This window comes from Phlebotomus papatasi, chromosome 1 (assembly GCF_024763615.1).
Source record: "Phlebotomus papatasi isolate M1 chromosome 1, Ppap_2.1, whole genome shotgun sequence".
NCBI lineage: Eukaryota > Metazoa > Arthropoda > Insecta > Diptera > Psychodidae > Phlebotomus > Phlebotomus papatasi.
The window spans coordinates 101231474-101259235 of NC_077222.1; the positions used below are offsets into that span (position 1 = coordinate 101231474).

The following is a 27762-nucleotide window of genomic DNA, read 5'->3' on the forward strand; positions in this document are numbered from 1 at the left end:
TTTTTTCTTAATTAAGCACTATCGATTTACTCTTTTTTTTCATACTCAATTCCAAGGACTTTCATGAGAACTCTCCATGTGAATTTTTTTCTGATACCTTTTTTTCCTTAAATGTTCTCTGCACAGGAGCACTTTGCAAGACGTGCAAATTCTTCTGTCCACTCCATTTGCGTTGAGAACTTTTCTTTTTTTTTAGAATGGCGCGAGAAAGAATAAAGTGCATTCATGAGAACCCTTGAAAAATCACAGCAAATGTTAAGAAAGACGTTCACTAATGTTTATAGTGTACAATCCAGTAAAGAGTTATTAGAGAAAAAGTGAATTTGTGTAATTGAAAAGCGTTGCAAATTGAAAGGATTGCATTTTCTTATTAGAATGCATTTATTGGAAAAATCAGACACACTCAAACTTTTTGAAGTTCTTATTCACTAAATGAAAAACCTAAGTATATTTTCTATAAAGGCTTAATAATAATGAAAATACTGTGACAGAGCATATCATGCAATCTATTTAGTTTTATTGCTTTACTCGGAAAAGCTCATATTCTTCTGAGCAGACATGCCTTGAGAGAACCTTATGGAATAACGAGAAAATATAATAAGTTATTAATAGGGCTATTAAACACATCTCCCGGACTCTATAGAAACCAAGAAGTAAAAAAAAAACATAAATATTGAGAGAAATTTTAAAAGTCTGAACCAATTTTAAAGTGATTTGATAGTAACATTAAGAATACATTAATTCACTCACTATAGGCGAATAATTAACTGTGATTTCTTAAAGTCTCTACCCATTTAAAGCAATTTACGTCAAAAATAACATTTTTGACAGAATTTTGACGTTTCGACATACGCAATGGAGAAAATTTCCGTAAAAAAAGCGATTTTTTACGAAAATAACTTCCAGTTTAGAGGCTTTTACGTTCAGTAATAACTTTTCCCACTTTTCCTATTTGAGAGCTCTCTCCGGTTGAGATTTTTTCTATACCGATTTGAAAGTATATCAGAGTGAACTTACCTAAAATTCCCTTGGAAGTTCGAAAATTTAAATCTATGAGTTGCACAAAAGGAAAATACACTCAGCTTTTTCGATGTGTCCGAGTGACAGCTGTCAAAGACTGACGGTTGATGTATTCAATTTTTTTTTACTAAAAGTGCAGTTTTTCCAACTTGAACTAAAGTGTTATTTTCCTTTTATCAAGGTTTTTGATACATAATTATGGTACAAAATTACACATAAAGTCACCACAAAGAAAATTCTGTTAGTTTTTGTCAGAAAATAAATTCACACAGCTCAAAATATAAAAACCATTGTACGTGTTATAAAAATATTAAAACCGATTCAAAAAACCTAAATATCAATTTATCCCCACGTCAGCCGGATTACGAAGAGCTGAGTGTAAGTTCGTGAAAAGGACATGTATTTTAATGAAACTGAAATTCAAACGTTCTGCAATCCTGAAATTTGACAGTGTGATAAATACCGAAATTTCGAAATTGAAGAACAGCCAGCGCTAAACCGACGAATAAATTTACACTTTAGACATCCGTTCGATGTTCGAATAGGTTTGACTTGGCTTTAGAGTAGCTTTCACTTTTCGAAAAGTTAATAAACAACTGTCATGACGGTCATAACCATTGCCTTTGATATGCTGCGGTTTTGTCAATTACCCAGAATGATCTTGTAATAGCTCTGCTTAAATACGAAGAGACAAAGCCACTCCAAACCCAAGCCAAACCTCTAAAGTTCAAGTTCATGCATTTGCCGCTTTAGCGCTGAATATTCTTCAATTTCTAATTTTCGGTATTCTTGACATTTCGATCAACAACAACGTCAACAACAGTGCTTAAGCTTTCGCTGAAAAAAGTGAGGGTAATTTGTGGAATTTCAGAATGGCAGAACGCTTGAATTTCAATTTCATTAAAATAAATGTCCTTTTCATGAACTTATTAAATTTTGTGCAGCTCGTAGGTTTAAATTTTCGAACTTTAAACGGATTTTTAGGTAAATTCTCTCTGATATACTTTCGAATTATTTGCCTAGCGCACAAAAACCTTCGTTTATAAACACGATTTCAAAATTTACTGTAAGAGTGAGCGAGATAACTGTCAAAAAATGTGTTTACAAAACAAAAGTTATTTTGCTCTGGACATTGGAGTATAACCAAACCTTAACCCGAGAGAGATTTTAAGTTTGGGAAGGTTTACTGAACATAAAAAGATATGTGCATATTTTTTTTAATATCTCTTACCGCTCGTACCGGTAATGATGAACCGTCGAAATTAGAATCGGGCGAGCCGAAATACGCAACATATCCGATTCGGAAAGAGACAATTTACTTAATTTTTGAATATATTAATCCTTCCTCCTGCAACTTTTTGTCCTATAACCCTATTGATAAATCGGTTTTTATACCGTTTAAAGCGTTTTTTTTTAATTCATCCAATATCCTAAGAAAATTTCATTAGACTTTATTTACATAATATGTAGAGCTACTTTCAAAATCGATTATCAGCAACTTTTATTAACTAATAAATTATATTTTAAATTTGTTTGTCAAGAATATTTTCAATTAAAGAAATACAAGTTCCATGAACTTAAGCAAGCTTATCACTTTTTCGAATTCGACTTTTAAAAGTTGATTAGTGTTATCAGAAATTAAATAGATAGATTTAAACGTAATAAATTCTACAAAAAATAAATTCAAATGAATATAAAAAACTTCTTGAAATTTTATTTAATTTCAAAGGTGATCGGAAAGACATTTAAAACTTTGAAAAACTAAAAAATATATATATTTGAAAAAATTCCTGTAATAATCTCAGAAGGAAACATTTTCAACAATTTTATATTAGTTATTTTTTAATTTGGAGAAACGTTTGCGAAATTCATTACGAAAAACTATTTTTCCATTTTTTCTATTAAAGAATTTTCATATTATTTAAAATTTAATTTTTCTCACATTTATTTAAAAAATCACCCTTTGAACGGAACTTTTTGAGTTATAAGTTGTATGATAGCGTCTATCTCCTTATAAGTTAGCAAGAAACTTTCAGTGAAATTCGAAGGAAAATCTCTTTATTACATACTTTAAAACAAAGTTCAATAAACGATTTTAAAGACCAAATGATAAATACTATGAATCGAAACTTAATCATACTTAATCTTTCTGTATGTAATTCCTTTAAGAAAATCAAGATTTCTATATCCAATCTAAAATTTTAAAATATAAAATTTTCGGTAGATTTTTTTTTATTTCGCAAATTTGAGATCTTCGGAAACTGGACTAGAAATTTGGTATGAAGACCGCTTTATACAATTACACAAGGAGCTTTTCTAAAGCTTTTAGTTTTTATAGAAAGTCTGTGTCGGTTTCAATTAACTTTCATACAGTTCATTCTGTTTCCAAATATCTCCAAATCTTAATTATTAGCAACCAATTTTATTGGTTTTTCGGAATCTTTTAGAGATCCTTATTCGAATTTTCCAAAAAAAATCTTTACTAATGAGAAATTATAGAAGTTAAGTCATATGGCTAAGTCTAGGTCTGAAGCTCGCATTAGGGTCTAAATAGACTAGCAGTGATAGATTAAATAAAGGAAATTTAAACAAAAAGAATCTAATCGATGACCATAAGCCCTTAATTTATGACTTTAAAGTTTAAGCTTTAAAGCCTATAAGCTTTTTAAATTATCTCAAAAACGAGTTTTTTATTTAAAAAAAAATCAAGAAGGAGGTAGATTCTGCATTAGTATGTCATAGAAATTTTTATTTCTTGTTTTTTATTGAATATTTGTATGAATATTCAAATTTCATATTGAATGTCTTTGTCCTTTGTTGGTGATAAACAATTTTCCAATAAGAAAGAAGTTCAAGACTTTGATGTATCATACAAGTTGGAAACTCACCGAAAAATTTGAATATTGACTCACAAACTCAACAATTGACCAAAGAATTGTTTTGTAATGATTAGTGTGCTAATTCTGAATTGATTTCAATTACCTTGACAAATCCAAAATCACCTCATTCTGAAATTCAAATCGTGGAGAGACTCTGCCTTCTTGCTGCAATAAATAATATTAATGACTTTAAATAATATCTCTTTTAATTCACAATTGAGAAAGTCATGTTTTACATGCGAGAGGTTTAAACTTGAATTGTCTCAATAGATTCAGGGACATATAAATATATTTATTCATAAGAAATTCAAAATCAATATCCAAAGACAAGGCTTTTGGCTTTCTGCTTTTTAAACTGTATATATAAAATTAATAAAAGTTGGAAGAAATAGTGGTGAGAGTGTATCTCGTTGAAGGAATATCTAGAATCGTGGGAGAGGTATTGTCATAAATTATGTTTTTTTCTTGCACAAAGTAGAATAGAATTAATCTGAAAAAATTTTAAATTTAGACACTTTTCTTCGCACAATAATAACATTTTGAGATTGTATGTAAATGTTGGCTTTTGTCTTTTTTTTTGTGACTAAAATAATTTTTCTTTTTTCATGCCATACGCACTCATTCGCAAAAACCAAAAAAAAAACAATGTGATAATGAAGTAGATGTAATAGTTGGGGATCTGTGCCCGCTCTCAGTCCGCAGACACGAATTCATTTGGGCCTGATGCCCGAGCAGCAAGTCAATGGAACTAAGGGACCTAAGAGGCGTCAACGTGTCTGCTCGTGCAGTAGCCAAACAGATTTATTTAACACAGCCTCATCATCAGAGAATGCATCACCCACGCCCAGTCTTCAGAACCTGTCGCAGAGTGGAAGGTGAGATTGCATCGCTGTCACATATTAATTGAGCTCAAGTGCAAGTGTAAATATTTCACGGATGAGATTAAAATATTAGCCAGGTGATGAGTGAGAAATCTGCTACATTAGATAACGCTAAAGCCTTCTACATTGAATTAAAATGTGATTTTCCTCTAGTGCTTCAAATACGAAAAGGCGTCATCTAATGGATTTTCAAGTGCTGTAAAAAACCATTAAGCCCCTTGTTTGATATCTTATGAGATTTACTTTAAATAATTGATCCAAACCAAATGATACACAAACGTTAATATACTGAGAAATATTTACACTCAGAAAAAGAGGGGATATGCTATTTTTAAGAACATCAATTCTTAAGGGACACTCAATGGGTCATGTGGTAGAGTACTCGCTCTTTGAAGCAAGTGTCCTGGTTCGAATCTCCTTTAGGTCATCAGGAATTTTTCTAACGTTAAAGGTGTTTGAATTGAATCCAGTGAGCTTTAATGTACTTGACTCCATGGGGAATGGTACTTACAATCTAATCCCTGTACAAAATGAAAATGGATGGTCTGAGCTTCCCTTTCAAAAAGGCTTAGGCCCTCTATGAAAACGTTCTGCCAGCATTATTCATTTTATTTATATCTCTTATTCGACATTAATTTAAATTTATGTGTCTTACTGTGTTATCACACTTGCACATTAAAATTTTAATATGATTCACATTAACTGTCGCTAGTGAGAGTCCAAATGTGTGATTTGTGTGTTTGAATAATTTTATATTCAAAATTTGATCTATTGATAAAAAGGTAGACTTGGCCCGCAAAATTTGATATAAATTGATTTATAGCATTAATGCGAAAAATTAATGCGATTTTCTCTTTAATTTTTTAATGTGAAAAATATTTATGCTTTAGGTAAATTTAAACTTATTTTTGCAGGCCAAGTCCACTTCTTCATCAAGAAATAGAAAAACCCGAAATGTTAAGTGACTCAAAGACACAAATAACATATTTGGACGCTCACAAGCAACAAATAATGTGAATCACATTAAAATTTTAATGTGCAAGTGTGATAACGCCGTTACAGTGCTATCACACTAGGATTTTCACACTTTAATTTTAAATTAAATTGAGCCAATTGAGCATTATAAGGTTTCTAGAATTTACTTAAAAATTCTCACAGCCAAGAAATTTTGCTCTAAATTTGCAAGAAATTTGCTCTATTTTAAATAGTGCCGCGAGATTTTTGATTGTGAATGACTCTGGAAAATGTGTGATAGTACTTAAAATGTCTTATATGTCACTTATCTGTTATTCAAAAGGATCCCCAAAACCAAAAGAAAGAATTTTACCCAAAGAAGCTCGTGAAGCAACTCTGTGAAAATCTGTGTGAAGTCACTCAAACAGGAGATTTCTTGGCACAGTAATTTCTTTCTAATGGCTTTGGAGGATTACAGCAAATTACTCCCGACACTGAAGCTTCACTCGCGTACAAGTTTATCACTAATCATTGTACTTCTTTTATTTTTTGGGTCACAAATAATAATTAATTACGAGTGAATAAATTTAATAAGAAAAGACTAGTGTTTCACTGCAATAAAATTGAAATGAATGAGCAATTTTAACATTTTAATTTGCTAAATTCAAATTTAATTGAGCAACTACATTTATGCTATTTTAGCATGTTTAAACAGGTTTTGGTGGGCCAAGTATTAGTCTGCATTTGACCGGTATGCTGGACGTATCAATTTGTTCAAAAGTGGAAGTGGTAGTTATTTTGTTCCAAGATTTGATTTTCATACCTGAGAAAGGGGAAAAATCGTCCCCGAAACGTCGTGTGTAAATACAATTGAATAAATCTGAACCGGGTCAAAAATTCGTGCATTTATATTATATAAAGGCCAAATATAAGTTCATATCAATAAATAAGCGAAAATCTATCAACTCAAATAACTTTTAATGCAAAATAACGCATAGGAACAATTCATCTGAAAATTAAATTGAATTTCCAAGTTGAAAAAATCCTAGTGTGATAGCACGGTTATGAATATTCAGCATAACTCGCGAAGGAGCTTTTCTAGCTTTTTGTTTTGGGGGGATGGTAACCAACGTTATAAGGCGGCGGTGGATACTAAAAAACTACAACTGACTCAATTCGAAATTTATTAATTTTGCAAAATAATCTTTTTTTTATTAAAATGCTCAGGTGAAATAAATAATAATAATAGTATTACAGAGGTATAACTCGAGCAACAAGTATACTTCGCTTTTCAAAACTCTTTTTTTATAATTTAAGGAAAAATATTTATGTTTTAAAAAATATTTCAGACGATATCCAGGAGTATCATTAATTAATTATTTTTCTCAACAAAAATATTGATATTTTAAAATAACACTGCCACTGAACAAGTGACTAAAAAATTGAATTTGATCAGCAATAATTTGTTTGAGGATTAATTCAATTTTTTAAGAGTTTTGGGAAAGGAAAATAAAGTCGCTTTAATTTTACTTGAAGGCATCTTAGATGTTAGGGGAAACTCGGGCAGTAGTATACATGGGGTATTTGTTATTACGTTTTTTAAATATAACTTTTAATGGATTTCATACAATTTTACTGATCTTAAAGGTGTACAGAAAACATAAAAAATTAAGTTAAAACTATCATATTTTTAATGAAATGATTTAAACAATGTAATAAATATTCAACTAATAGAACTCTGAAAAAAAATTTGTTACAATTTTATTTTATATCGAAAAACATGCGTTTTATAAACTATTCTTGGCAATTTGGCAAAGCTTTTTTTTCATTAGTCCCTGAAAAATGAAAAAAAAAACTCGCAAATTAATATTCTACATTATTATTCGAAAATTATCAAAATTTTTGGATAGGGTAAAGTGGTACAAGTTGGACAGTGGTACAAGTTGGACAATGGTACAATTTGTACAGGGCTTTTTGTCTTGGTAAATTGAGCACTTCATTTTTATTTGTACATTTTTAATGCTTTGGTTTTATAATTTGGTTCCTTGTGCTTAAAAATAAATTTTGTACTGTATTTATCAAGAAAAAAGCCATGTCCAACTTGTACCGGTGAATTGTCCAACTTGTAACACTAATTCCAAATTATATCACTTTACCCTAATCTAAAATTGTTCGTAACTTGTTTAGGACTTGTTAAAAGGACGCTCTTTTCATGGAATCAGGAACAGTAAAACTATTAGAAAACTTTGGATAACAGAAAAATCAGTTTGAAATACCTAAACTGGACTTGAACTTGGGTCATTTGCATTCTTGAGCGAAGAATTTACCGTTGTGAGGAAACAGGCAAACACATCAACAATCTCCAGAGCTTTCAGCTCGGTAAAGGCTTGGAAACCGAGCCGAAAGCTCTAGAGATAGTTGATGTCTTTTTTGATTGTTTGTTTCTTATTTCTGAGTGGTTATTTCTTCCCGACGACTTCCGGATTTCCCTATTGTTGATTGAAGAATTTACCCTTTATTTCAGCGTCTATTCAAATTGATCAGTAATGAGAACGCATTTTTAAATTAAGATTAGGATTTTGCATAAGAACCCTTTGTCCTATGATCAACAGGTTAAGATGGTTAAGAGTTTAACTAACAACTTTTTCGTGAAAAATCTCGATGCACTCGCTTTATCTAGCTTTTCTCAAATCTTATTTTCTTTCTGATAAGCATTATCAACCACTTTGGGTATTAGTACTGATTATTCCTGAATATTTCACCAACAGCTTTTATACAGAAGATCAATTTTCTTGCACTATAATACTAAAAATTGTAGGTATGCGGGAGTGGGGCACTTTTGAATTGGGGCAGCTTTAAAATTAGGCTTTTCTTCTATTTTTATTTTTATATTGAATTAGACCTAAGCATAATTTTAATTTAGTTCAACAAAATACTCCTTTTAAGTTCCTTTTAAAAACAGGAGAAGAATGTCAATTTTCAGAGCTGTCCCAATTTGTAAGTGCACAACTTCCCTCTATTACTACTGACCTTACTAGGGGAAAGTACTCTCCCTTCGAACGTTCATGCCTTCGAATAATGTAAATTTTCTTTTATTTTTCCTAAGAAATTTACACGTTTTTATTAAATATTAGTTAGCTTATCATCAATTATTGATAATTATGTGATAATTGTGTATAGGTTAAGTGTGCCAAATTTCGGCATAGTTGCATGCAAGTGCCAATGTTGCTTGGAAACTTGTTAACAATTTAGCGTCTTTACTTTCTCTAAAATCTTTCTTGGTATATTTTAAAATGAATAAAAATGTAAACATAGCTTTGGTCCCCTATTTCGGCCACCTTTATTCTCATAGTTCCTTGCCCTTCGGGATTTCTTCCAATGTCTGTTACACGTCATCTCGTTTGTCGAAATTACATTTTCTGTTTTCTTTTGCATTGTATAATCTCTAGAGCATGTAAAAACTAAAAAATCATGGAAATTCGAGGAATAAAAAAGGTGACCGGAATTGCAAACTGGCCGGAATTTGGCACACTTACCCTAAGTCTATATAGGAAAAATAAAAGAAAATTCATATTATTCGAAAGGATAAACGTTCGAAGGGAGAGTACTTTCCCCTATATGGTTGATATTCGTCTATAACATTCAAGTTTAAGAAGCCTTAAAAATTGAGAATTTTTAAAATGAAGCTACCCCTTATATCGGAGGTCATAAGAATGTAATTCTAAGACCAATAAACGTTACAATCATTTAATTTTGTTCCAGTTTTGTCGAATGCACTGAAGAGATCCAGGCTTATGTGAAAGAAGTCACTGAGGAACTGGCCACAGAGATCAAATCCGAAATCCGCGAAGTGATATCAAAAGTGGAAGATGTCCTAGAGGGTTCTGATTCAGTGGACATGAATTCCCTCAGTATCTCTTTGTACAACACTAGCTCAGATTCTGGGAAAAATGACTCAGTGTCGGTGTCTGATGTGACTGAGTACCTCAAGGAGTTCTCAAAGGAGATGGCCAGTGAGGTGAAATCTGAGATTCGGGAGGCGTATAATACTGTGATGGAGGAACATACAGATCCTGCTGTGACGCTACGCAAGAAGGGATCCCAGGAAGATACTCCTGATGTATCCCGGGCAGTTCTCACGAGGCAGGCTAAAGTGAGTGATGTGGTGAGTGGAAGTGAAAGTCAAGTCTGCACGGATTGCTTCAAGAAACGATCTGAGTCATTCCCAAGGCCAAATTCGGCAATTGGATGGCATCAGCAAACAGCTTCGAGTCCAGAAGCATCAACCCCCAATTGTCCCTACACTGGCACAATTTCCAAGCTCATTGATCCCACAAATACAGCATCCCATGACTCTGGGATCAATATGTGTTTCTCAGAAGCTGAGGAGATTCGTGTGAGGCATAGTCATCCAACAAATACCTTCAGGTAAGTGGTTTGACAACGTTTAAAATTTAAATTCAAACAGGGGGTATTTTTATCCAAATTAGATGGTAAATATGATTCTCAAATCCTTTAGGAACAATTCTGTCCCACTTAGTGGACCGGAAAAACCCGATTTTAGACTAACAGACAGCCTTCCCAAGACCTGTGGTGGACAATTAAAGAATTTAGACTTCAAACTCAACAGTAATATCTCAACAAAAAATTCTGACCACGACAAGAGTGCCAAAAAATCCAATGGACACCAGAAGAGCGACATCAAGTGGCACCATGTGCCAAAGGAGATTTGGACACCAGCAGCTGAGGTTAAGCCCTGACATTAAACGTTCTGTTTTGTTTGAAGTATCAATTTTAACCATTTGAAAAAAAAAAATAACCAAAATGTAAAATTGTATAATCTTAGAATTAATCCCAATTGCAAAAAAGCAGCTTACGAGTAATGCAATTTTTGAAATTCTACACTTGCTTCAGGAATTCAGAGCATGCCTATCAACAAATACTGAATCCAATTAATAACACCTATTTTTGCTGTAGATTTATTTATATCCAGGCTGAACATGCTGAAAGATTGTATAGTAACAAGTTTGGTGCCAAAAGGAGAGGAGAAAAAAAACTAGTCTAATCAATTTTGCTCATAAATTGTAGAGGATGAGATTCCGTGATTAGTCTATGGGCCTAATATGCTTAACATTTCTTGCTCAAAATGTAGACTTTGCGTTAAAATAATCAAAAAGTATATTGATATTGACCGATTTTATTATATATATTTAGTTTTTCAAAAAAGTAGCCTTATTTGGCAGTTAAAATTAATTAAAAAAGTGATGACATTGTATCTATAATTAGGATTGTTTTAAAATTTGATTCTGGAAATAAAAAAAGTCAATCCTTGAATCAGCTTTCTGTGGTTAAAATTTCGATTATTTTTTTTTTAAATTTTTATCTACGGTAATATTAAGTGATATAATTATAAAATTTTAAGAAATATTTTTAAAAATTGATAATTTTGAAATTTTGAGTAAGTCCAAATGATTGGTTCAATTATTTTCTTAATAAATATGCTCGGAAATTCTTTTTTCTTTTACTACTTTTTTCTTCACAAGAAAATCAATGCACGCCTCTTTCAGGAGTATTTCCAATTAAAATTACAATTTTTGAATTTTCAATGTTTAAGAAGAGAATAATGTGGCTATCCGCAGGGACAAATCCCATTCTGGAAGGGTTCTAAAAGGTATTTGACTTTAATAAAAAAGCCACGCCTCTTACAAAATTTAAATTGAAATAGATTTTTTGCAATTTAAAAAAAATAGTTGAGCAATAAATTTCAGTTCTAAGTGGGCTCTTTAACTCTTTAAGGATGAATGGGACATCAGTGTCCCAAAAATTAAAATTATTTAAAGGACACTATAACTTTCTATAGTCAAAATATAGTTTTTATTTTTAGGACACCGTTGTCACACTCGTCCTTAAAAGGTTAAAGACGAATGGGACACCGGTGTCCTAAAAAAAACTATTATTTCGTATTATTTAGAGGACTAAATAACTTTCTATAGTCAAAATATAGTTTTTATTTTTGGGACACCGTTGTCCTACGCGTCCTTACAAGGTTAAAGACGAATGGGACACCGGTGTCCTAAAAAAACTAATCTTTCGGATTATTTAGAGGACTAAATAACTTTCTTTAGTTAGAATTGTTTTTGTATTTGGGACACCGGTGTCCTACAAACTAATCTTTCGGATTATTTAGGGGAATATATAACCTTCTTTAGTCAGAATTGATTTTGTTTTTGGGACACCTTTATCCCATTTGTCCTCAAATGATTAAGTACGAATGGCATACCGGTGTCCAAAAACGAGATACTAATTTTTTGGACTATTTAGAGGACAAAATTAGTTTCTACAGTGATTTTTTTTTTATTTTGGGACACCGGTGTCCCACTTGTCCTTAAAGAGTTAAGGAAGTACTCTGAATTAAGATTTCAAAATTTAGCTGTCTTGTGACTATTTTTTGGAGGAAAAGGAAACGCAATTTCTAAAAATTTCATGAAGTTTGATAGTTTCCTTCTCCTCCACAAAAAGAAATCGCAAAAGAAAGAGTTAGATTTTTGCTTTTTAATTCAGACTACTCCCTGGACCCTCTCTAAGAACTGAATTCTTTGCTCTAGTACTTTTCTTTAATTTCAGAAAATTCTATTTCAATTTAAATACATATTTAAAAGGTTTAAATAATTTTATTTTCATAAAAAAATTGGATTGTGAAAATTGCTCTCTCATGGAGTTCAAGCAGTTAAAAATACAAAACCGTGGACTAACGAGTAGTTCACTGGAACGCTTTAAACGTAGCTCGTAATTTTTATTTGATTTAAAAAATCTAAAAGAATTTTTAATTTTCTTTAGTATATTACTATTACTAAGAAAAAACCGAGGAAAACCATGAAATCGGAATTGTTTTCCATTTTTTTTTTTGAAAAAAATGCATTTTGCGATATAAAATATTGACTTTACCATTCTGTAAAAAAGCAGATTTTTTAAAAAAAAAAAAAGACTATTTAGGTTTAATTAGAATTAAATCCAATTCTGAAGAAATTAAGCCTTAATTCTTTTCATTCGATCAATAAGTTTTTTTTTCAACAAAATCATAAAAATTAGAAATAAAGAATATGCACTTCAAAATTTTGAATGTTTGTCTCTGCATCTTCAAAAATACTTCAAATTGACTTCTGAAATTTTGACATCTCTAGGTAGTTTATCTACCGATTAAACAATACTGAAAAAATCCATTCTTTTGATATTGTAATTCAGGGTACCCCCTTAAGAGGAAAAAATTTTTAACTTCTCAAAAAATTACACCTTTGCCTTTGCAAGACTATTTTAAATTCCAATGGTGCAAAATTTTTCGAAATCTTTCTGTGGCTTTTAAAATATTCATATTTAAAATATTCATATTTTCTTATATTATTTTCACCTTGTGTCACCGAGTGTGAGATAAGGTAATACGGTAATAGATAATTTGTGTAAGAATTGTAGTGAAAATGCGTAAATTAACGAAATACGATGTGGTTACGTCGAGCATTTTATTGTCAATGTGATTCTACCTTTAACTGTCGCCCAAATTAAAAAGTAGCCCGATCTTAAAAGAGCCAAAGTAGCGAGAGTCTACTGAAGTAAACAACTCCTTTCTGGCAAAATTTAAGCAAGGTCTAATTGTCTGCTCCATTTCCACGTAACGTTCACTAATTTGAGTTATTCTCACTGAAGGGCTTAAATTTCAATTCATTCTATCGCATTACTGATATAAAATGTCCGAGGATTCATATTTTTTTTTTATAAGTATACTCTGAATTTTATAAAAATTATTCACGTTCCTTGAATGATAATTTTTGGGGCGTGGTCTACTATTTAATTAGGCGGAATGTTTCGTACTCCACAAAAAACTGATTTGTTTAATTTTTATTATGGTTTACTTCTATAATTATATAGCTATTAGATAGATAAATTTATACATCGAGACTGCTTTCGTAGTACAGTTTCGTTGCAATGAGGTCCCGTGCAGTTTTCAGTGTCCAGTCCACTCTTCATGATAACAAGAAATTAATTAAACAATATTGAAAATTTTTCAATACAAAGTACTGAAAGGGGCGTGGCCTATTTTTCGATGAAATATATTCAGTTATTTTGCTAACAGTGCTTAGTTTTTCTTCTAAGCGAAACTACTTTTTCTTAGACAAAGCAATCATTTTTTCTTGTACAGCTGACAATTTGTAGAATCTAAGATTGATGACATTTCTTTAACTCAAAATTTGTAATTTGGATCAATGAGAAAAAAGACACAAAGCCTGTTATTTTATTAGAAACTATTGATTTTCCAAACACCTTTTTTAATAAAAAACAATTTTCACTTTCCGAGCATCTTTCCAAATTCAAAGACCTAGCATTAATTTGACTTGTAGAACCCTAACTATTATTACCTTGACTATTACCCTCTATTTGCCAAATAAAATAAATGTATTTTTGTGTAATATTTGAATAAACTAAATATTCTAGTGAAGTTGATATCTAACAATTCTTTTTATCCTTCCCTTGCTGTATAAGTTTTTTTTTATTTTCCTAAAAACCCTTTAGTAATTTTCACTTTATTTCCAAAGGCTATTGAAGATTTTGAAATGATTAAGGATGGAGATCAAATCCTAGTTGGAGTTTCCGGAAGTAGTGCTTCTCTCTGTCTTCTGCATATCCTTCACCAATATACTAAGGCTAGAAACCTTAAAGTATCCCTCAGTGCTTGTACTCTTGGAGGATCAGATATTGATCCGCGAGTTCTGATGCTCTATCTCAAAGATTTGGGCATCAATTACATTTATGATCAAAAAGGTAAAAAAGCACTTTCTTAAATTTAATTACAAAAATATTAATGTAGTTTACTAATTCTGCAGAATCTAGTGCGATATCCCCAAAATTGTGCAGTATAGCTCAAAAGTGGAATTACAATGTTGTCGCACTGGCGAGTACTCTGGATAACTTAGCTGAGGAGTTTCTTGTGTCTCTCCTGACAAAAGGGCAACTGAATACCTTTGAAATGGAACCTACAACTAGGTAAGTCTCTACTTTGTAATTACAGATAAATAGTTCAGAGTATTGAATGAGTTTGAAATTTTATAGCGATAAACAAATTAGAGTAATTCAACCCCTAATCTATGTTCGTGAGCGATTCCTGGATGACTTCGCTGCTTACATGGACTTTCCAACTCGCACAACTTCGCGCCCACTGAATGCTTCGAACAGTATCCTGAAAGTTCAAGAGCTCATCAATCCGAGCGTTTATGATAACATCAAATCAGCTATCAGGCCCATTCTCTTATCGAGGTAAATACAGATGAATAGTGTAGATTCACCACTTTCCGCTACCAAAAGTTTACCATAATGAGCTCTTCTTTGTATTTCGAATAATGAAAAAATACTTTACTCACTTTGCTTCGTTTAAAATGAATTGATCAATATAATATTTCATTTTGGTCAGTAAAGGGCAATACTTAATGGTAACATGATCATAAATCGACCTCTCAGAATATAAGTCGAACAACTCGATTTTCTTTTACAAAAATCGTTTTATTCGCTTTTTATATACTTCTTTATACCTTCTACACCTTCTACCTTACCTGTGAATATTATACTTAAAAGATAATTATTTTCAAAGTTATAGATAGAGATTTTAAATCTCAAAAATCCTATACTCTGCATGTAAAATCTCAGCTTCAAATTGATCTCCTGTAAAATTTGCCTACTGCGAGTTATTCGTTTCTTATTCTGAGCGGTCGAAATTAATTTAAACTCTCCAGGAAATAACAAAATATTAGTTAGTATTTTCGTAGAATCTCCCTAGATATGACACTAAAGATTTCAAATCGGTAATAGGAGGAAAAAGCACCTAAATAAGACATTTTCACACGAGGCCAAAATTCATTCGAGTAACACTGATGGAAATGATGATACACCTTTCGGTATCTAGCACTGCTGAATCAAGTACATTGAGGTTGACCTGTATAGGCTGTTTATTAAACGTCTACTCTAAACGTCTATGCTTCGTCAAGGCTTGTCAGTGCTTAACGAAAAGAGATCGTTGTTCTTTTTCTGAGCTGTAACGAGAGCCTCAAGTGGGTCAATGGATAGAGTAGTGGCTCTATGACTATGAGGTCTCGGGTTCAAAGCTGAGCAGCATCAGAAAAAGATTTCACATGCCATATCGGCTTTGAATTCGTTGGCAGAAAAGTGAACCGCCTAAGCAATAGAGGCTGGTACGAGAACGAGTTTCGACATGAAAGTGGTCCTTCAGTCGATACAAATATTCACTGTCACTGATCCAAACACACACCGAGATGGGCTACTGTGACATAGTAGCTGCACTGATTGCCCGCATAGCTGTGATATAGAGCACCTACCCGTATCGGAGTATAAGATAGAATAGAAGTGGGGAAGCATACCCAATCCGCAAAAAATTACTCTGTCTCAAAAATGACTGGTTTTTGGTGTACAAGAAATGGTCAAAAAGATTACTCCTAATTGGAATCTTAAAAATTAATCGTATTCGCGTCGTATTTTGTTCACAGCATTACTCGAGATTGAATTAGTAATATTATCGTTATTTTACGGTTCTAAAGTTTACTCTGCCATGCGGTAACAAAAGCGACCCCAACCGATGATCTTTTTCCGTACAAAAAGTGACGCGCTAAAAATAATGCATTTGGCGTCCTTCTCTACCGCATAAGTACCAAATCGACGTACGCACTTTGAATGAAGACGTTAAGTACACTTCACAACTTTGTATTGCACTACCACAGTAGACACTATTTTTTCAAAAAATCACATTTTCTGTCATTTTCTACTACGTTCTATGTAAATTTCTCTATTTTTAAGATTTTTGCCATTGGACTATTTCTGAATGAGGAATCCAACATGTTGAAAATTTTCCAACTGAATAGCAATAATACAAAAAAATCTTTTAAAATTTTCACTAAATAGGTCTTTTCGACACAAAATTTTAATCACATAACACTACAGAAACTGGAGCAAACTGCTGAACCACAAAATTTCATTTTACAGAAAAATGTTTGTGTGTTTATCATGCCAAAAATTGCCTAATTTTCACTTAATTCCTGTCGGAACTGTACTTTTTCGAATCACAACACACATGTCTACCGGGAGAGCTTTTCCTCCCAATGCGCACTATAATATTGTTCAGAAAACATGCGAAAATATCAATACGGGGAAGATTTTTTATAGGAGCACTGGAAGTCGGCGTCATATTTTAGTCGTGAGCGAGTAATTTCAGAGTTATTATGACGCCAACTGACTTCCGTAATTACCGTCATATTATTCCCCACTTACCGTCATTCGACTCTCTGACGACCATCATAGGAAGGACCCGATTTTATAATCCAAAATAGATGAGGCTCTATCGATCATCTGAGAGCTGAAAGGTACACTAGAAGCCAATGGCTCAGCATAAGATGAAGTCGTTGACTTTATGAGATCGAATGTTACCTAGGGAGATATGCCTTAAGAAGTTATCAAGGCGTCCTTTCTCCTTTACTCACGAGCCCAGGCTTAAGTAATTAAAGTTTTGAATCATTACCCACACCATAATTCAGCCGGTCCCAGCCTGGTCTCTCCCAGAGGAATTTCGGTCCGATGGAATGTATCAGGAAATAGACGGAAACACTGAACCTTTCTTGATTTTCGAAATTTTATTTTCTGCGACTGCACTTGAATCACAACTTCTTTCGTAATGTTCACCATTCGATTGACTGACATATAATATAATGTGGAACATCCTACTGATTGACACAGCCTTCTGTGTTAGTCAGTCTAATGGTGAAGTGAAGATTACAGAAAGAGTTGTGATCCAAGTCCAAGTGCAGTGTACCCGCCTGTACGTGATTTTTTCTACCATACTCGATACCTGAAGAAGATAACATCCACCCTCGAAACGTTATATAAAATAAAATTGAAAAAATCAAGAAAGGTTCAGTGTCCCATCTATTTTTTGCTAGTCTTTTCCTCTACTTTCTAAGGGCCAAAGTCTTATCCAGAACAGAAGCTAAAGAATACGGTTACTCATCTTGAAGAGAACATATACGTTCTCGCAAAGTTAAAAAAAAAACAACAAATGATAAAGTTGGAAGGGAACCTAAAGTGGTTTTCAGACTAAGACTTTAGCCTAGTTTCCTAATCAATGTCTCAAAATCCTAAATAGCAACATTTCTTTTATTTATAAAAATCTAATATAGATCACTTGCCCTTAATAATTCAATCCTAAATTAATTGTTCCGAAAGTTCTTGACTGATAAGAAATTATGGCAGTTCAGCCATATGGCTTGGTTAAGCCTCAGGGCCTCGACAAACTTGAGGATTAGCCGAGAGACGGCTTAGCGTAATTATATTCGAAATAATGATGAAATCACATTTCCATAATTTTCCACTAAAAGTCGTTTGTCGGCTTAAGTCGTAAGTGTTTCTAGGGCATTAGGTCTGAAGCCCGTATAAGCCTCGTCAAAGTTTCCTATTCGATCGCAGTCTCTTCCTCCCTAACATAAGGTCACAATACAGAATAAAATAAAATCAATAATAATGTTCTATTTTTACCAAATTCGATTTTAAATGATCATTTTTTTATCAAAATTTGGTAAGATTGAAAAATCAGTATCTATATCAAACCAAACTTAAAATTAATATTTTAGTATAAGTAGTAGGATGTAAACTACTAGCGGAAACTGGTGAAACCTACCCTAATATTTTCTTTATTATCTTTGCAAAAATTAAGTTCTTTTCTTGTTTTTTTGGTAGGACGGGCAGCTCTCGAAATCACGATCAAAGTTCCAGATAAAGTCGCTGTCTTTTGCTTTCCCGTCTTAAATTATATTGCCTAGATTAAGTTTACTTGATAATCAGTTATCAGATTTCTTTGCAAGAAATGTTATAAATTTTACGAATTTTTAAAAAATAACTTATTAAATGAGTGACTATCAGTGAAGAATCATGCAGTTCTTTTATTTGATTCTGGTTTTGTGTGCTGGAAGTGTTCTTGTTCAGGGTGATGATATTTTGGAGGATGCTCGATTAACAACGACGGAATTGCTACGCAAGTATGGATACCCTGCTGAGACCCATATTGTAACAACTGAAGATGGGTATATTCTGGAATTGCACCGGATCCCAAATCCTGGTGGGCAAGTGGCTTTCTTGATGCACGGAATGCTTAGTTCTTCTGCAGATTGGATCCTAATGGGCCCTAATGTAGGGCTTGGATATATGCTTCACGATCTGGGCTATGACGTTTGGATGGGAAATGCACGAGGGAATAGATATTCTAGGCGTCATACCAATCTCAATCCGAGTTTGTCTGCATTTTGGGCTTTCTCTTGGCATGAAATCGGAACGAGAGATCTTCCAGCCAATATTGATTACATTGTTCAGGTAACAGGTCGTAGTGCTATTCACTACATTGGGCATTCGCAGGGGACTACTGTATTTTGGGTAATGGCGTCGGAAGTGCCTTTCTACAACTCCCGGATTTTATCTATGCAAGCCCTAGCCCCAGCTGCTTATATGCATCACACAAGGAGCCCCTATGTTAATGGATTGGTCATGTGGCTTACGAGTACGACAATGGCCCTTCAGGTTATGGGTGTTCATGACTTTGCACCGACGGATCAGATGAATAGGGTCGGAGGGCAAGATGAGTGCAGGGATGGGGCTCCTACGCAATCGATGTGCTACAATGAAATCTTCCTCCTTGCAGGATATAATTCGGCAGAATTGAATACGGTAAGAAAACACGTAGATTCCCTAACAAGCTTGTCCTTGAATTACCAAATCTTCCAGACTATGCTCCCCGTCATTAACGGACACTCCCCAGCTGGAGCGTCCACTCGTCAAATGATCCATTTTGGTCAAGTTACAAGATCTCGGATCTTCAGACAGTATGACCATGGTCCAGTAATGAACCAGATCCATTACGGACAACCTACCCCTCCCCAGTACCAACTACAACGCGTTACAGCCCCAGTTTATTTCTATCACAGCTTCAATGACTGGCTTGCAGCTCCTGAAGATGTCAATCTCCTCCACAATCGCTTACCGAATGTAAGGGTGAAGCACTTGGTCTCTATGATGGAATTCAACCACTTGGACTTTGTCTGGGCAATTAATCAGAGGACCCTTCTTCATCAGCATGTCATTAACAATATGCGTGCTCGAGAGTAATTCTTTGGAATTATATTGTCATTTTATATTGTTCATTTTCTGCAAACCATTCTGCACTTTCTCGGGCTTTATCCCGCCAATAAACTGCAAGTTCTTGATAGCTGGGTCCATGTCCTCCCAAGTTAACCGGCAAGTTTTCATTATTCTTAGGCAGCCCCTTGGTGACGAAAACTCGATCTTTCAGCTTGGCACTCATAAAGCTCCGGAAAATATTCAGGATTATGTTAACATGGGCTGGAGCATTGACAAATTCCATACGACGAGCTCGACAAGGGTAAGTTTCCCAACATTGCACTGTTCGTTTTATAAGGGTTGGAGTCAGTTGTAGGGCATGACTAAGGGTTACGCCAGTCATGTCCAAAACCGCAGACACTCCGTAGATTGAGATACGTTCGTCTGCGCGAATGGCTAAGTCAATGAGCATTTTGCAGATTTTTAGAACGTTGTTCTGAGTATGTAGTCTGGGATTGTGAGCACCGGTCCTGATAATAACCACTAAGCGGTTGTGTTCATCCCGTTCTCTCAAAGGGAAGCATACGCCAATCTTCAGGAGCTCATCCAATTCTGGATGAAATGGGTTTCTGGATGTAAACCATTCAGATCTTTCAGCTCGTATGCGATAAAATCTAGGAAATAAATCAATCAATCAATTAATTTACAAAATGCATTGAAATTAAATAATTCATATTAACATTCAAAGTAAATAAATAAATAAGTTTAATTTATTTTGCTATTTTACTATCTACATCTAGGACTTAAGTCCAAACTTTTAGATTTTAATTCTTTGATCAGTCGTTTCCAAACGATTTTATCCAATTTATAATAAAGGATTATTGTTAAGAAAATAAAATTTCAAATCATAAAAATTAGTATATAAATATTCAGATTAGTTTTAAAAAAACACATTACAAAAGAATTAATATATTCTTTAAAATGTCTCTCCAAGATTGATAGTCGAAAACCCTAAGTCGTTATCTTTTGCTGTGTGTCCACTGAATTTGGAAATGGAAAGTCGTATATAGTTAGAAATTATTACAAATCATACATAAGCTCTTTCAAATAATTTGAATTACATTAAAAAATTTTTAAAAATCATAACAAAAATATGTAACGTAACTTATGATTAAGAAATTATGCACACCCCATTTTTATTACCCCTCTATATCCAGGTCTTAGGCCCTAGACCTATTATGACCGAAAATATAACCTACACGGTAATATAATTTTTACAAACTCACAATTACATAATTAAGAATCGAGTGCCGATGTTACTTGTGGCCTCTGTCTTTACCAATAGCCTCCTCGCAAAAAAAAAATTACAATGTCACAAAATGCTTTCGAAAAACCTCAAAATTAAAAATATTTGATGTGTTTTAATAAAACATTACATTTTTTGGCTTTCGGAATCATTTTTTGACAAAAATTGCAATGAGGCCATAAATAAAGACATGTCTCATAAGTAATGCCGCCACCCTGAAATAAATAAATAAATAATAGACATCTGTAACCTACACACTTTCATCACTTAGGAGTGGTAAATCTTTAATACCCGTCCTTTAAAACTTATTTGCATTCTCTGATAAAACCCTTTAATTTTAAAGTATCAAATTCCTTTTAGTCGCTAAGCTAAAACGTAACAAACTTTACAAAAATAAGCTTAAATCGAAAAGTCCAACACCGTTAGGGCCTTCTTTTGGTTTAAAGTTTATTAGGAGTAGCTTTTAAACTTTTAAACTTTTAAATACAATAAATTTTGAGGAAGAATTTGTGCATATTCCATTCATTACTATTGATATTACTAATAGTTCACCTATCTTACCTTGCGACCATCGCCGTCTTAGCGTTGACGACTAACCTTCTAGGTAAAACTATGCAAACCGTTCTCGCAAGTTGTATGTTTCTTAGGCTTCTACTTCTACAATATTACATAATTTTGACTTGTAAGTTTATCCATAAGTGTGATAATGTCAGAAATGATAGGCTTAGCTTATGAAGTATCATTAGCCTAAACAATATTTAAGTTTAATCTTTAAGCTTCCTTTATCTCATAATTATGAAAATTAAAGCTTTTACAGTGCTTTCTTTCATTAAATTTTCATGTGTGTTTTTTTTTTAAATTTATAGTCGATTTTATGTTGTATGTCGGTTTTTAGGTTAGATCAGTAAAAATAGAAAAATCAAAATTTTTTGAAAACGTAATGAAATTCAGTTCTCTGAGACAGTCATCTCATGGAGCAAGCAGGATCTGACCACCCCTGTCCTGGACGAGGGGTAACTCATTTCGGGGAACTCGAGCCAATCTGGCTGGGAAACCCATACATTTTTTTCAGGAAACCCGGGGAACACATACATTTTTTTGGGAACCCGAGCCAATCTGATTGATTATGAATTACTCCTTGGTCCTGGAGGAATATGAAGGAAGGAATAATAAGTGAAATTCAAGAGAAAAAGTTTTGTAGCATTATCATCTTTTCGGGCTTTTGGTTTTACGGGACTTCGGCTTTTCGAGATTTTGGCTTTCTAGATTTTGACTTTTAAGATTTTAGCTTTTCCAGATTTTGCCTTTCGGGATTTTGGCTTCCTGGATTTTAGTTTTCGGGATTTTGGCTTTCGGGATATTTGCTTCTCCGGATTTTGGCTTTCGGGATTTTGGCTTTTTGGAATTTTGGCTTTCAGGATTTTAGATTTTCCGGATTTTGCCTTTCGGGATTTTGGTTTCCTGGATTTTGGCTATTCCGGATTTAGGCTTGCTGGATTCTGGCTTTCGGGTTTTTGGTTTTTCAGGATTTTGGATTTTCAGAATTTTGGCTAACACCTATTTCTATATACAAAATGATTAAATTTAAAACAAAAAAATCTGGATTCTGGATATTAAAAATATGAATAATTTAAGTCAGAAGAGGTGCATAGTTTTTTTTTTAACTTACTTAAATTATTAGGTGTAATCGTTTTTAAATCACAGCTATTGTGTTTTCATTATTCAGTCAACTGCCTTTGATCTATCTCTTATTCATACATAGCGGAAATTTATCAAATATTCGCTGTTATGATTTTGTAGAAAATTATTAATACTAGTTTGAACGTACTTTTGTCAGACTTAAGTGTGATTCTGACATAATCACACGTAATTTACAGATTTTTCTACGAATAATAATATGAGAAAGTTTTGGAATTGTATCTTTAGATCATTTCGGATTGGATTTAGAGATGTTTTGAGTTTCTATGAACTTAAACAATTAATGGTATATACATTTCCGTTTCATCTATAATTTTTTTCATTTAGTTAATCAAACAACATAAGAGCAGAGGATCTCATTTGTCTTAATTCAAATTGATTAAACAAATTTAACAAATTATAGAGAACTTCAAGACCTTTCCAATGGTAATATTATTTTTTTCAATCGACTGGACCAGTTGGTAGGAAAATGTAAAAAAAAAGAATCAAAATTGAACCAGAAATCCGCCATCTTGATTTTTTGAGAGGGATATCTTTTAACGCCTAAAAGAAGAGTATCAGACAGTAGGATTAGGCCTTGGATAGAGATAAGCTTTAGCTGAGAGACAGCTTAGCGTAAATGAATTAATGATTAAATCAATATTTCCATTAATTTATCATTAAGTCGTATCTCGGCTTAGGCTCACAGTCTGTCGAAGCTATGAGTTAATCTTTTATACATCAAGGAAAAAATTAGTCATAACAATCAGAGATATGGGAGATATGTAGACATGTTTACGGAACTAAACAGTTAAATTGTTCACATCTGTGAATAAATACACTCACACTAAAAATAAAACACACCATTTGGCGTTATCAATTGTCAATAAATGGATGAAAGTGACCAAGTTTGCAAACTTTGTCTACAGCACAATAATTTAAAAAAAAAAATCTTTCGAATATCAATGAATGATTATTCTTTCCGGTTTTTGGTTTTAACTCACCTCTTTATTTTGTCTTTGGCTTTCTCCACATTAAATTTTGCACCACGTAGAAAATACAGCAAATGCACTACATCTTTCTCAACATTGAGCTCTGGATTCTCATCAATCCACTTACAAAATTTGGCTAAAGATTCTTCGCGTCTGTTTGAGGTCTCATTTAAATGAGCCTCCGCGAAAATGTAACAATCTGCTGGCAAGGAGCAACTGTAATCCATTTAGCACTGCTAAAAATTATTGCAAACCTTGCAAACTGAGTGTTTGATCTTAAGAGACTGGCGAGAAGTCGATTTGGCGTCAAGTCTGAGTGCTTGGAAGACAGATAAAGTCTCCCCACCATCGCAATTTGGATTCAGTGGCGCGGAAAGTAGCTAATAAAGTGCAGATCAGACGCACAAAAGAGGCAAAAAGATCATCTGGAGAGATTCCCCAGTGAAAAGAAATGAAAGTCCAATTGAAATGAGTATTATGTCACTGGCTTTCGATAGCTCTCTATTCCACCACAAAGAATCTACGGGTTCCTTATCATTCACAGTGATACTGCGGGTCATGGAAAACAAAGACCGAGTGCACTAGAATTATCTTTCCAAAATACCATGTGCTGTATGCTATGGAACTGTTTTCAGAGGCAAGTGTCTGAAATTACTCTTGTGAATGTCTTTTTTTTTTGGTAAACCTCACCAGCGGTTCCTCAAACACAAAGCCGGGCCATCATAAATTCGAAATTATCAATAAAATTGTCACCATTGCACCGTGAATGCTGCACCTGATATTCGGGTTGGGTTTTCTACGTTGAAATATCAGTTTTTCTTTGTACAGAAAACTTTAGTAATCAATTGTTTTACCTTTTTATTAAAGTTTCAGGTTCAAATGCAGTGACTTAAGCAGAACCTATATCTAATTTAATATTCAGTCACGTTAAATATTTTATCCTGAACACGTCCTTTGATTGGCTAACTCTGAAGTGATTTCTGGAACTTGAACTGCCTGGCTTTGTCCTGAAGCAAAATCATATTGGCCAATTCCGGTCGCTACTGGTCGATGGCTTCCTTCAAACGATCTTATTTTTCGAAGTAACGTTAAGAATTCAGTCCCAGCAGCTCAAAGTAGATGATTCCCTTTCAATCCCACTAGATACATAATAAAACACTCCTGACCGTCAGTTCTCTGGCTTGACTACCGCTCTTCGGGTCTTATAATCGATACTGTATCATGTCCTGAAATTCCATTAATCTTCTGCTGCGATTCGTTTACAGTTTGCCTTAGAATATTGAAATGAAATTGAAATGAAAAAGAATATTGAAATAGAGTAAAATTCGGTGTTATCCTCATTTTTAGAATATAGTAACGATACTCACACAGTTAATAAATGAAAAGCAATTTTCTGCTAATTAAATTGCAATTGAAATGCGATACAAATTGATTTGATGTTAGTTCATTCGCGTGTTCTATAACTTTTCAAATTGACTATAAAAATTTTAATTGGATTTATCACGTCGTAACTTTGCAATAGAAGTTTCACGACATATTCGGTATGTGCCACTTTTATTGGAAATAGGTGAATGAAACCTAAAACAATTTACTTACATTTTGAGCAGTGTGGTATGTTTACCAAATTTATTTAAATAAAATAAATAATTTGTTATATACTTATAGAGATTGAATTAAAGTCATTTTAGCATTTATTAGTATCATTCAGTACTTTTTAGTAATTAAATTTTTATTAAATTCAAATGAATGAAGCATTATCTAAAAGATACTTAAATATCTAACCAACAAAATATTTAAGTCTCATCGAGTTTCGTGATTGGCTAAAGCTTAAAAGTGTTCTAATATTTAACCAATCAGTGAAAGCAATTGCATAAAAATATTTTTTGAATATAATTTTTAAAAATGTAAGGATTTATTACTCCACCGACCGAATCTCGAATGGGTCTAAGTCCTCAATAGCTGAAATCCTGAAAGGCTCAAAATACCGAGTAGCCAAAACCGTAAATGGGCCAAAATCTGAAATATTCCAAAATTCCGAAAAGTCAGAACCTCAAATGGACTTAAATCGCAAATGCGCCAAAATTCCGAATGGGTTAAAATCCCGTAAAGCCAGAATTCAAAATTCTTAAAAATGTCATAGCTACTCCCACGATTGAATCCGTGATCATGCTTGTAAAGGGAAATTTTCTGTGTTTTGGGAAATTATTTCACATATTATCCTCTGTATGATTTCGTCCCTTTCAGGATTTTGATCATTCGGGATTTTAGCATTCGGAATTTGAGCTTTGGGAATTTTGACTGTCGGGATTTTGGCTTTCAGGATTTTGTCTCTTCGAGATTTTGGCCCATTCGGGATTTTGGCCTTTCGGAATTTTAACATTTGGAAAGGTGGCTTTCGGAATTTTAGTTTTCGAGATATGAGTTTTCGAGATTTTCACCCATTCAGGATTTGTCTCTTCCGAATCTTGACTTTCGGGATTTTGGCGTTATAGATTTGGCCGGCACCGCTCTTCTAGCTGTGTTTCAGGATCTTGTTTAACATTTCCGAGCGAATTTCTCGATTATCACCGAACAAATTTCGTTCCATATCCATATATCCCATTTTTAACGCACAACAAAAGAAGTCCTAAAATAGTATTATTACTACAAAAAGATGGCAATTAAGAAAATAGAAAAAACCGGTCGACAATGAAGCTGAATGCCGAATAACATGCATTGTCGAGGTTAATATTGAAAAATTCTATTGAAAAAATATTTATCAGAGGGGTTCCTGTCAAAATTTTTAAAGCCAAAATTCTGAAAAGCCTAAGGGCCTTGTCAGACCTGAGGATTAGCCGAGAGATGGCTTAGCGTAATTATATTCGACATGATGATCAAACTTAATTTCCGTCATTTTCCACTAAGTCGTCTCTTGGCTTAAGTCGTAAGTGTGTCTAGGGCATAAATCTCGAAAGCCAAAATCTCGAAAAGTCAACCAGAAAAGGCAAAATTTCAAAAAGGTAAAATCCCGAATGGGCTAAAATGCAGAAAAGCTAAAATCCAGAATTTTGGAAATTAAAATTAAATACAGTGTTAAAAATATATTTTATTCATTAAATTTGAAAAACTGATAAAAATAAAATACTAAACTTGTTATTGTTACCACAGAACTTCAATCGGGCTACAAATCTAGCGACAATCTTAGAGAGTGTCGATCGACAGATTTTTCCGTTGATCAAGTTCAAAAATTTAATTCTTATAATTCTAACATTTTATAACCTTAATTTTAGAAATAAGGGAATTTGACAAAATATTTTTTATCATAAAGTTTTCTGACTTTTTTTAAAGTTCGTAGTTTGTATTTCGATAAGTACACGTAAATAAAAACGGTACTTTCGTTATTTATCTACTATAATTCAGTTTTAAATGGAATTAAAACAATCCGTAGATTAGAATACGATAATTACTGGAATAATAAAGTGAAATTACTACCTAAAATATGAAAACCAATGAATTTAAGCGGTAAGAAAAGGTGAGGGTACATTGAAACCGCTATTTTTTCGCACGTTTCTAAACTTTGCCAAAATTTATCTTGCTTTCTTCAAACTTATGCAAAAAATACGATTTTCATTCTAGCCCTAGGTCAATGTAACCCCACCTCCCCCTACTTCAATCAATATAACAAAAGTTTTCTTTAATTACCCAAACGTTTATAAGCTACAAAGTAAAAAATAAGAGTAAAGAATGAAGTAACAACTCTTACCAAAATCATAAATGATGTTCCAGTTTTTTCGATCAATTAAGGGTAATGCTTACCTGTATGCTCTTCATGACAAATATTTTAAGTCGAACACTTAGCCCGTGAACTGAATATGGATAAGATAGGGTTTCTTAGTGCTTTAACAGTTTGTTTGTGTTCAATT

General features: G+C 33.2%; 3 protein-coding genes across 5 annotated transcripts in view; 2 read left to right on the top strand and 1 right to left on the bottom strand.

Annotated features, from left to right (window-relative positions):
- Nucleotides 1–18704, top strand: part of LOC129810101 (uncharacterized) — a 64361-nt gene extending 45657 nt beyond the window's left edge. Inside the window, exons 8-14 of one of the 3 annotated variants that reach the window (XM_055860371.1) lie at nucleotides 4559–4774; nucleotides 9497–10162; nucleotides 10254–10482; nucleotides 14320–14545; nucleotides 14608–14767; nucleotides 14834–15037; nucleotides 18515–18704. In XM_055860371.1, coding sequence (XP_055716346.1) covers nucleotides 4559–4774; nucleotides 9497–10162; nucleotides 10254–10482; nucleotides 14320–14545; nucleotides 14608–14767; nucleotides 14834–15037; nucleotides 18515–18554 — 1741 coding nt within the window. In that variant the 3' untranslated portion in view covers nucleotides 18555–18704. The remainder of the gene's footprint in view (nucleotides 1–4558; nucleotides 4775–9496; nucleotides 10163–10253; nucleotides 10483–14319; nucleotides 14546–14607; nucleotides 14768–14833; nucleotides 15038–18514) is intronic. The other 2 variants (XM_055860372.1, XM_055860373.1) reach the window with 2 other exon arrangements.
- Nucleotides 18674–20054, top strand: LOC129810133 (lipase 1-like). The gene is made up of 2 exons (XM_055860427.1): nucleotides 18674–19495; nucleotides 19553–20054. The coding sequence occupies exons 1-2, from the start codon at nucleotides 18707–18709 to the stop codon at nucleotides 19931–19933; spliced, it is 1170 nt and encodes a 389-aa protein (XP_055716402.1). The 5' UTR covers nucleotides 18674–18706; the 3' UTR covers nucleotides 19934–20054.
- LOC129810154 (retinol-binding protein pinta) lies at nucleotides 19926–24519 on the bottom strand. The gene is made up of 2 exons (XM_055860457.1): nucleotides 23873–24519; nucleotides 19926–20559 (listed from the first exon to the last, which is right to left on the bottom strand). Exons 1-2 carry the CDS (start codon nucleotides 24085–24087, stop codon nucleotides 19944–19946), a joined length of 831 nt encoding a protein of 276 aa, XP_055716432.1. The 5' UTR covers nucleotides 24088–24519; the 3' UTR covers nucleotides 19926–19943.
- Nucleotides 24520–27762: the final 3243 nt, after the last annotated feature.